Source organism: Venustampulla echinocandica (assembly GCF_003357145.1).
Source record: "Venustampulla echinocandica strain BP 5553 chromosome Unknown scaffold_0, whole genome shotgun sequence".
NCBI lineage: Eukaryota > Fungi > Ascomycota > Leotiomycetes > Helotiales > Pleuroascaceae > Venustampulla > Venustampulla echinocandica.
The window spans coordinates 4,133,355-4,144,340 of NW_022474205.1; the positions used below are offsets into that span (position 1 = coordinate 4,133,355).

General features: G+C 47.3%; 4 protein-coding genes across 4 annotated transcripts; 2 read left to right on the plus strand and 2 right to left on the minus strand.

Annotated features, from left to right (window-relative positions):
• Positions 1–72: 72 nt before the first annotated feature.
• Positions 73–1,420, minus strand: BP5553_01294 (Uncharacterized protein; the record flags this gene model as incomplete). Its single annotated transcript, XM_032009917.1, has 2 exons — positions 73–408; positions 476–1,420. The coding sequence occupies 2 exons, from the start codon at positions 1,418–1,420 to the stop codon at positions 73–75; spliced, it is 1,281 nt and encodes a 426-aa protein (XP_031873971.1).
• Positions 1,421–3,029: 1,609 nt separating this feature from the next.
• On the plus strand, positions 3,030–5,852 carry BP5553_01295 (uncharacterized protein; the record flags this gene model as incomplete). The annotated part of the gene is made up of 5 exons (XM_032009918.1): positions 3,030–3,416; positions 3,461–4,564; positions 4,611–4,720; positions 4,853–5,271; positions 5,341–5,852. The coding sequence occupies 5 exons, from the start codon at positions 3,030–3,032 to the stop codon at positions 5,850–5,852; spliced, it is 2,532 nt and encodes an 843-aa protein (XP_031873972.1).
• Positions 5,853–6,001: 149 nt separating this feature from the next.
• BP5553_01296 (uncharacterized protein) lies at positions 6,002–6,463 on the minus strand (the record flags this gene model as incomplete). Its single annotated transcript, XM_032009919.1, has 1 exon — positions 6,002–6,463. One exon carries the CDS (start codon positions 6,461–6,463, stop codon positions 6,002–6,004), a length of 462 nt encoding a protein of 153 aa, XP_031873973.1.
• Positions 6,464–8,557: 2,094 nt separating this feature from the next.
• Positions 8,558–9,121, plus strand: BP5553_01297 (putative glutathione-dependent formaldehyde-activating enzyme; the record flags this gene model as incomplete). The annotated part of the gene is made up of 1 exon (XM_032009920.1): positions 8,558–9,121. The coding sequence occupies one exon, from the start codon at positions 8,558–8,560 to the stop codon at positions 9,119–9,121; it is 564 nt and encodes a 187-aa protein (XP_031873974.1).
• Between the last annotated feature and the right edge of the window lie 1,865 nt (positions 9,122–10,986).

A 10,986-nucleotide genomic window follows, 5' to 3' on the forward strand; every position in this document is an offset into this window, starting at 1 on the left:
AAGCATGCCATGCACGAGATCTAATATATCACTCAACGCCCAGATATAATAGATCCGTCCTAATGACGATTCCTATAGGTTCGATAATGATTGGCCCATCACAATGTCCGCCATATCAGTCGCCATCCTGTCCAGTCCGGCATTTACTTCCTGCAAAGCGCTTGAGTCTTGCTCCATAACGGCTTTCAAGAAGGGATCGGATTTTGGATCATCTGGGTTTGTGTCATGACATCGTAGTTTATTTGCTGTAGAGACCGGATTGATGAAATCTTTGAAAACTGCATGCCGGGCATCTGCCCAGCTCCGAAGAATCGATAGTGGCTTGCCATCGTTGATTACGAAATTGAGTGCATCGGCAAGAGAGTCCGCATCCAGGAGGCCGGTTGTAAGGCCCAGACCACCCCAAGGCTACCAGGAAAGAAGGGTGTTAGCTAATCTGAGTTTGATTTTGCATTGCAAGACGTGTATCTCTTACCGCGTTCAGATGAGCAGCGTCTCCGACCAAGATTGATCTCCCAACGAGGTAATTCGGTACTTGACGTTGGTGGCTACGGTATTGTTGACATCTTCTGAGTTCGTATTTCAACGGCCGCGCTCCTGGAAACATTCTCTCGAATTTCTTCTTCAGGCAGTCATCGAAAACGGCAGGCTCGCACTCTTCTGGCGACATCGGAAATGTGCAGCGATAGAGGTTCGATCCGCCGTAGTTGATTTCAGCGAGAGGACAAATAAACGCCCAGTCCACAGGGTCGATAACATAGACGGTTGCCATACCATCTTTTGGTGGAGAGAAATTGACGTAGATATCGCTGGCGATGATGGTCTCGGGCCAAGTAAATCCGTCCAAGGGCAGACCCATTAAATTTCGCATTCGTGATTTACCTCCATCAGCGCCGATCACAAATGGGGCTGTAAACTGCTTCTCCGCTCCAGAAACATCAACCGTTGTGATGGTAGCTGAATGCTCGCCCTGAGACAGTCCAATAACCTCATGTCCAAGTAGAACTTGCGCAAGATCTGAAGCAATCAATTTCGACATGATGATTTCTCTTAGCTTGTCTTGTCCTAGACAGAGAAGGCCACAGCCACAGTCTCCTTCCTCGAGGGCAGAGAGCTCCCATGGGTTCCACGCGGCAATCAAGTCACCCCATTGCTTCTCGTTAGGCCCATCTTGCTTCGCCCTTTTTCTCCACGAGAATCCTGTAAGGAAGAGCGCCTTTTCCTGAACTTCATTGAAGATTCCTGCCCGCTGCAGTGCAAAGTGAACCGGGCCAAAATATCCCAATGCGCGGACGGCTGGGTGAAGAACAGCGTCTTTCTCGAGTACTGTGACGCGAATACCTCGTAGGACCAGACGAAGCGCTAGAAATAGCCCGGTAGGACCCCCTCCAGCAATAATGACCTGGGATTGGAATGCCATGATCGTTAGTTCGGTCGTGGCTGAGAGGAGATGATCACAGATGGAAACAAATCAACTCGGCCAGTTTTATACATATCTGGGCCGCTGCACCAGTACTCCGTATCATACTTGAATATAGTCTTGGGTCTAGCCGTCGGGTTCGAGAACAGTCGAACCGGATCTCCGCGCGGTTTGCTTATTGGCTTCAAACCAAAATTCCTTTCCTTTGCGGCTCATAACCAACCCATTTGGAAGCGATTCTGGCCTTGTTGTCTCTTGCACGTCCCGTCGCCACCCCCACCCCGACCCGACAAGATTAGGATTCGATGCTGTTGGGGTTCAACCGACGTATCCGTTCATAATACGCGGGGGGGGGGGGGGGGACAGAAACCCCGGATTCCCCACCATGCCATTGAAGGGAGTGAGCCGGATGGGGGCGGGGAGAAACTGGAGTCGATAGACCCAACTTTTGCCACTGTTCGCTGGGATTCACCGGTGCAATTATCGGGCACACATCTCGGCCAAGGCAGAGAAAGGTTCCGTTGGTTGAAACGGCACAATGTCGGTTGGTTGAGTTCTTTTCAAGTTACGCCGTACTCCTCTTATATTATATTAGTGCGAGTATGTGCTTAGCTAGGTAGACTAAGTCTGCTCCAAGATAAGTGGCGTGCCGGCGATACAAACGCCGATATTTTCAACTAACGGAGCTTTTCTCTACCTTGGCCGAGCTGTAACCCGGCAATGATCTACCTCATTGCCCGCTACCCCATGGCTGGGTTGAGATCGGTGTGATAGCTTGGATTTCCACTTTCCCCGGGTTAAAGTTGCAGCTCTGAGGGGGCAGAGAAACAAATATAACTATATAGTAAGAAAACTTAAAATCCAGGTATATACTTATAGCTAAATGCAAAGAACCTAAGGTTAGCTATATCTACATACTATAGTAACTAGCATTCGTATTAAAGCAGGTACTTATTACCATAAAGCTTATACTAGGCATATGCTAAAGATGCATATATATATATACGTGGGTACCTAGGTAGCTAAGTAAGCTAACTACCATGGTCCTCTCTAGGTCAAGTCTTACTTCATCAGGTTACTCGACTAAGTAGCGTCGCGGCACTTAAAATCCCGATATTTCAATCAACGGACCTTTTATCTGAGAGCCCCACTCCGCCACTCTGCCGGTAAACTTGTCATCGAGTGCTGACCTTAGGATGCTCTAGAGTCGAGGAATGGATAGGTGGTAGATCCTGAATTAGGGCAACTTAGCACTTCATGTAATGTCAGAAGCTCGACTGGAAGGCACGGCATTTTCTGCATCACGAAGCGCCAGTTGCCCAGATCAAAAGACCAAGTGTCGCCGCGCTACAACAACCGATAATCTCCTCCCAAAATGTCAAATCCCCGTCATCGATTCCACTGCAGTTATTGCAGCCAAAGCTACTCTCGCAAAGAGCATCTACACAGGCATCAGCTAAAGCGTATGTGCATCTCTCCCGTCCGCCACATCCGGCCAGCACGATCCTGACTGACCCATTCCAGACAACGCTCTACGTCTTCATAGATGCTCATCATGTTCTCAAGCATTTAGCAGAAGGTATGTGGCTATTCGTTCTAATACGTCCCAATGCTTCTCCGGAAAGACCGCACCTTAACTATCCATACGTGCAGTGATGTTCTACGAAGACACGAACAGACTCACCAGGAGTTTGATGGAACTCAAACCGAGCTCGATGAAGTTGGCGGCACTAAATCCCGAAGGCCGAGAACTTCAATTGCATGCGATTCCTGCGCAAAGGCGAAAGTCCGGTGCAATGGCCAACTTCCTTGTGACCGTTGTGTCTCTAAGGTCTTGCATTGTAGTGCAAATAGGCCAAACATCTTAGGCGGACGGCGACGTCCACTGCCGCCCGCATCTTCTTTGGACCCCTCGCCGAGCGACGAGATGACCTCAATGACAAATATAAATGGGCATGACCATGCCTCCGTTGTAGTGTCACAAATGGGCCTACCAGTGAGTCTATCAACGCTCTACGGAATTTCTAAGCTAATCTACAGGCCGAAATTATACCCACACAAATGTTGGGGAATTCGTCAACTTCTGATAGCTACCAAACAAACTCGGGAGCACTGGGACGAGTTTCATGGTTCGCTCACGATTCTACCACACCAAATTCCGTCGAGAACTTGTCCCAACGAAACCAGGACCAGCGAGAGGCTTCCATTGCCTCGAGTGCCAAGCTAGATCCTAGCTGTGCTGCATCCCCGTTGCAATTTGAGACGGCGGACGCTCGCGAATTGAATACGGAATATCGAGATTTGTATTTTCCATGGACCGAATCTTGTGTGGGCCTTGTTGACGCGGACCCGTCCATGGTGCCCGATTTCCCAAACTTCTTCTGGTTGCCAGAGGAGAGTTTCCAATTAGATAATTTCCTAGACGAAAACGCGACCGTAGAGAGACATATCAAACCTCAACAAGCCACGTCAGACAGGTTACAAAAGATCGCGGTCAAAAAGAAAAATACATGTCCATATTCAAACTCTCCGTTCGTTTACAACTTCAAGAAGGGGCCTCCAATCAAGATTCTGCAGATTTGCGAGTTTTTGCATGATCATTCTAGCTGGAAGCGGATTAATAAGTTGAAACCACCTCTAATCCCACAGGGCCTACCAATAATGCAAGTTGGTGAGCAGCTCAGAGATGCCTTATCTGCGAGGATACATGGCATGCTTTATAAAGCGCCGAATCAAGACTATTCAGGATTCATACCTCATCAGTTCCCTCCTCTCGATTCGCTTCAATATTTTTTCCAGACTTATCAACGCAACTTCTCAACTCTCTATCCTATCGTTCACCCTACCAGCTGCATGAACTCCAGATTGAATAAGCCAGAGCCCTATGAAGATATGGGTATATTTCTGACTTCAATTTTGACCCTTGGTTGTCTGATGTCCCCGGTTTCAGAAGCCCAGAGGTTCTCTGTGGAATTGTCCTATCTCATTCGAGTCACCGTCACTGAGGCCGCAGAACGAGACGAGACTTCCCTCACCGACGTGTGGACCATTAGTTGTCTTATCTTGGTGACTATCTTCAGTGCATGGTCAGGCATTCAGAGACACTCAGAGCTAGTCGAAGCATTCCACAGTACCCATACTGCAGTACGTATAATGACTTGGGCAACGCGTACACAATTAACCGATATAGATTTTGGTACGTAGAGGCTACTACAAGCCCCTTACCTCCCACAGCCTTGGTAGCCGTGATGAGCTAGATATGTCGTGGCCTATGTGGATTAAACGGGAACGACTCGTAAGGTATGATTACATTGGGTTCCCTCCAGTCATCTCGTCTTCTGACCAAAAAAAAAGGCTTTGTCAGATTTGGTACGTGCTAGACCAAGAAATCAGCCTGTTTTATGGTGTACCCTGTACTTTACATTACACTAGAATTCGCTGCCCCATGCCGTCCTCGGATGAGCTATATTTCTCACAAAGCGAAGAAGAATGGCAAGCTGTGATTGATGACTGCAGTATGGAACGAGAGTCAACTACTAAGCTGCATCCGCCGTCGCTCGCTGCCTTCTACCAACTCTTTCTTCGCCATGACTTTCTGCATTTAAAGCTTGCTGTCACACCACTCCAACTACGTCTTCTGCTGTGCACCATTCAGACACAAATCGTGGATCATGCCCTTAACAATCGTTTCCTTGCCCTCAATGATCAGCTTGAAGCTTCAGGGAAATCGCATACGGTCATGAGCTCTGCTTTTCTTCGTACGGAGGAGCTGGAGAGCATGTTGAATAAGTGGCATGTGCTGCAGCGCCGCGTCTTTGGTCCCCGCTGTCGAACCCAGTTGTCTATATCGTGTATGTTAATATATCATTTAATTTGGATTGAGCTATTCATCTGTCATGATGACGTTCAATTGATTGCAGGGAAGGATGGCCATGCATCAGGAAGGCCTTTGGTACCACAGCTTCAGCAATGGGCACAATCTTCCGCCGCTAGGAGAGCAATTGCACATGCTGGGCAGGTTTTCAAGATTCTACAATGGTCGGGCATTGATGTCGTACGCCCCATCTGGTGGCCATTGGCCGCTTGTCGCGTAGCATTGGTCATTTGGTGTTATGGCATAGGCCTTTTTCTTTCAACTGGCAGCGCAGCGGGCATTGACGAGGCAGCGTTAAACAGGGCTCCCTTCATTTCTTTGAATCCTGCTGGCGAAGGTTTGGAGGCCCATGGAAGGGTTATCTATGAAGGCGAGGGCCTGCCCTGTATCGAAGATTCTGATGGGAAGTTAACACCGCTGCATCGTACTTCCGATATGCTGGACGTATTCTTGAAACATCTCCAAGATGGCAGAAGCACAAGTTCGCCCCTATGTGAAACTGTCTATCGTTTCCTGGAGGATATAAAACGCTGCGGAGTACCTTACTCCAAGGCGTGATTATATTTTGGCCGATCAAACGGAGCGAACATCAAGAATAGCTGATGAATGTACAAAGTTTTGATATTGTTCAAGCCTTTGAAGATAGGCGGAGGCTGCAGAAGATCTATCCGCTTTCCTCAGCTAGTGTTGCTACACGTTCCCAGAAATCATGGATTCTCCGCTTTGGAAGCACTCAGGGCTTCCTCACCCCACACCTTGTCACACCAACCACCTGGGGCCATTCCTTCTGTAACAATGGTGCGATCCTGAATGAGCCATGAACCATCGCTTTGCTTCCGCCATGTATCCTTCCAGTGTCCCCAATGATCGTTGAATAGATAGTTTGTTGCAGCAAAAAATTGCGCTCTTGAGTGAGCCTCAACACCGCTCGTGAATTCAATATCAATCGTGGTGATATGGTGACGAATATACTTGGCTTCTTTTCCACGAATGACCTCCTTCATGTCACCAGCACCAACTTCCACGCCGCCTCCTATTCGATATATGGCACCAGGAGCCAATAGCTTCGCCAATTCGGCCCAGTCGCAATTCTCTCGGGCTAGCGAGGCATACCGGTGCATAACGGCTGTGATTTGCACTCGGGCTATAGCTTGTTCTTTGAAGTCCATGGTTTTCCAAGACGAATTCGATGGATTTGCAATTCGTGATTATATGGCAGAACGAAATATGTAATCCTGGAAAGGACGTTGGTCCAAAATCGCGAGATGTTGCCCACTATATATACGATATTCCATGCCTGCTAGTGATTTGTTGGAAACTCTGGTACACCGATTAATGGCTATTTCTCCCGATGGGATAATCCGAAGTAATGCTAGACTTACCGAGAGGAAACCCCTGTTGATGCGTTTACCTTCCGATGGGGGTGATCCGATGTGCAGAGTCTCCGATGGGGTAATCCTAAGACGAGCGAAAATGTAGGAAGCTAATTTCGTCCGAGTATAATTTTGACAGGGATAATCAAACCATCTCACCCGAAAGCGTTCGAGTCAATTGACGATGTGTCCTTAGTGAGCAGAAATATAGATAGCCGTTTTGTCTATCTAGTACAAGTAAATACAAGAGCACGCGCTATTACATCCCTCGGTGCCGGGGGACTTACTACAAACTTTCATCGGACTACTAACCTCCTTATAGACGAACGATAGTATATTACTTGATCTTAAACAGCTCGTCTAGGAAATTAAGAAATACGTATATCTGTATTTATCTCAGTTTGAAATCTATTTTACTACCCCGACTTAATTTATACATATTTCCTTAATTTTAAAGCGAAGTACATTATATTTCTTATTATTTAAGCCATCTTTTAGAGTATTACTATATACCTTTTAAAGTTATAGATAAAATAGTTAAACTAATATCTACTAATTGTAACGGTTCTGGAACGACGCCCGACACGTGCGCCGACCCACACTAACCGATCACGTGTACCATCACGTGATTTATCACATGATACACTTAGAGAATATTTACCCCTAGAAAAGTTGTACTCTCTCTCCTTCTCTCTTTAGCTTAATATCTTCGTACCTACGATTATAGTCCAATAGAGAGATGGTTCCTTGATTAAGGCACTTCTATTTGTATTCGTGACATTAGTAAGTGCCCAAAAATCAAGCAGTCGCGCAACCTACGATACTTACTCCTATTCGCCTACCTTCAAATATTAGTACAGCTAAACTAACCAACCTATTCAAATTCAGGATATAGATTAGAGTGAATATATTATGTCATCTTAGAAAAGGAATATGGAATATTTGTATGACTGGGGTAGTTGATTTATTATATGTCTTTGAATTTCCTAGCTCTGGTACTAAGTAGTGTCTCAGAGGTTTAAGCTGGTTAGTAAGCATGGTTTCGAGCCCCTTAAACGGAGCACCAATAACATTTACCATCTGAGTTTTGTCTTGGGAAGGAACTTTGAAATTGTGCTATTAATTTTGCCATTGTCGATTTAGATTTGTGCATGCTTTGCGAATGAATACGCTGCCTTGATTCGCCATTGGGGTTTAAGGAGCTCTCAAATCCTTCTTATTCCCCACGAAGGAGCTACTGCACGACTTTACGTAGGTACGTTTTCCACCCCAGCTGCTCTGCTCGGCTTTACGTCATTTTCCTATTGAAGATAGCCGTCGTATCATTCTTTCTAGACTCTCTTTGCGCTGTGGGGAGTCGTGGAATTTCATTTGATCGGACTTGCATTCTCCCCTCTCTGCAAGTACCCCGTACTCGTCCTACGCCATAGAGCATGCTGATTGCTGAATGTGGGGTTCGCATATCTACTTCGAACATGTCGGTTGATCCCGCATGGCCCCGCTCTACTTGCCGATTTGCAAAGCTCACAACGAACGGACGATTGTTATTCCTCTGATCGATAACTACGCCGCGTCGGACATCTGTCGGGATTAGCAAAAGAGGGGGTTGTGCTTATCGTATGGGGTAGTGCTGCTTGGCCCCCGGGATCTACACTACTAGGTACCTTGTACCTAGGTTTTTGTACCTTGTATATATAGAATGCGGAGAAATGGCAACTGGATGACACGACCCCACCTGCTGCTTACGACCCGAATGTTATATCCTAGATCTCGTCGGAAAAAAAGTTCAAGTTTCCTTAAAATCTGTTTAAAAGTCATTCTCCTCACATAAAACCACCCATCCCTAATTCTAAACCCTCAAAGACAGGCACGCAAGCAATACATATCACCATGTCAGTCTCTCTACATCCATTGATCGACAACGGTATCACCAAGGGAAGAAACAACTTCCCTGGTGGAAAGCTACGTTGCCATTGCCCTAGCAACAAAGTGGAGGTGACCATCACCGGCGACGTCCTTCACAACCATGCGTGTGGATGTTCTCAATGCTGGAAGCCAGCCGGCTCGCTCTTCTCCATCGTTGGCGTTGTGCCCGTTGCCAATCTCAAGGTCACAGCCAACCAGGGCAAGTTAGCCGTCGTTGACCGAAAAGCCGCCATCCAGCGTTACGCCTGCAAGCAATGCGGCGTCCACCTGTTTGGTCGTATCGAGAAGGACCATGCCTTCAAGGGACTCGACTTCATCCATGTGGAGCTCTCAGATGAGAAGGGATGGCAGGAACCACAATTCGCTGCTTTCGTCTCTTCGATTATTGAGCAGGGCTTCGATCCGAAAGGGGCTGATCATGTCCGCTGGAAGTTGAGATCTTTGGGCCTGGAGCCATACGATGTATTATCGCCCGCGCTCATGGATGCCCTCTCTACATTTACTGGAAACAGGGCGGGGAAGCTGTGATGGAGGAGTTATTGAAAGGGAGGGAAAGATTGAGCTCTGGGATTTCCCGGAGGCTGGGTACTAGAAGCATAAAACTACCTAGGTAAAATTAGCTGGGTCTGCCAATATTCAACTTGTATTCAGTCACTTAGCTGCCTCGCACGCTTAATAGCCAAGGTTTCTTTGAGAGCAGGAAATGATTCCTAGGGGGTATTTTACTCAGCTTTTCGAGGACTTATTATCGCTATATTCGTGGTTTAAACAATTGTTCCTAGCCCAAGCTGGCTTCCGCCCACCTGAACAGTCCTTGGGATTAATGTATATCTCTTCTACTGGTGGCAGCTGTCGAGAGTTTTCTTCCTTATCCTCTTAGTTGGCGCAAATGGTGTTGATCCAAAGCATCCTTCTAGTATGGTGGCTTCGCAAACCATATTTTGATCTCTTTCACTCCATCCCCGTTCATAAGCCGAGACCTCGCATTTCTTTTTAGATACGAGAGTAGCGAGAACATTTGATATGACTAAGCTTGTCGTTTTTAATCTAGAAGGAGTTGGAGTTTCCCTATTGTATCGGTGTATTCAATTAGCTTATAGTGATTCCTATGTGGCGGGTGGCGGGTGTTGTTGGTAATTTGATTTCGGTGAGGGCGGCAGTCTGGCCAATTAGCAATAGCATTTTCATTGCGGACAGCATTGAAAACTTGAGGATATAAAACGCGTGTAGCTGTGAGGGTCCAAGTACACTACCAAGGTAAAGTTCAACTTGGGTAAAATTATTGATTATAGGTGATGAGAGGGGGTCGAAAAAGCTTCCTTATTCCACTAACCCAGGCCCCCATCACCACTCCTCGCCTTCTTACCACTTTCACCTCATGCTTACCCACCTTAACTCACCTAATATTACTGGTAAAGCAGCCCAGTCCACCTTTCCGGACAAATTCAGTCACATTTTATTAGGTTAGGATTCAGGGTTGACAACTGGCTGTTAAACCACCAATCCAGTGCAAATGCCAGCTGAGGTTTGACAGCCAGTTCCACCAAATGCAGTGGTGCTCCCACAATTCCCATACTCAGAGTAACAGGCCCCAAATGCACCGCCAGTACAAGTAGCCCCGAGAGATGAACCGCTACCTCAGATACCATCACTAGAAATTGGCTGCACGTTTGTATAAATTCTATATGCCGGTTTGCAGACGGAAACAGCACAGTAAGCCGCTGAACTCCCGCCATTCATGACAGTCGAGCAGCAAGTTCCAAGAGCGCTACTAGTACAAGTGGCAGTTTTGGAGGAGGACGGACCGTAGAGCCCGTCAGTACTTATAGGAGTGCCAGACGCAGAATCGCAAGTGCCAAATTACGTCTGGCAGTTTTGGGCTGCGCAGAAATCCGACGTCGATCCACAGGAGTCGTATATGCTGCAACAGTTTCCGAACGTAGATCCTAAGCAGGTGTATAATGAGGAGGAAGTCCCGCAGGTGCCATCTAGGGGAACGACTTGTCAGTTGGGCGCGTGCCGATGCTATTCGAAAGGTCCAGATACCAGAAGTGGTAGGGCTGAACATAGTATGTAAGACCTGCAACAAGATCGGAATCACAGGTCGTGTTGGTGAGGGAAGGGTTGACTGCCACGAATAGAGAAATCGTTATACTGTGTTGTACGCAAATCTTTGCATATGAAACACCCGAGACCACTTCGTAGAATATCCCGCAGTTGGAAGTGGTTCCAACTGCACCCGCTGGGGGATCAACGGTGACATCGGAGTATCCTGAGGACCTACCCCAACCTCCACTAGTAGTCCCGTGTGTGACGACTCCATCCCAAGCTCCACCAGGATGTGTTACACAGATTAACGGCCGATGCAGATGGGTCAGGTCATCGCCCAGCTG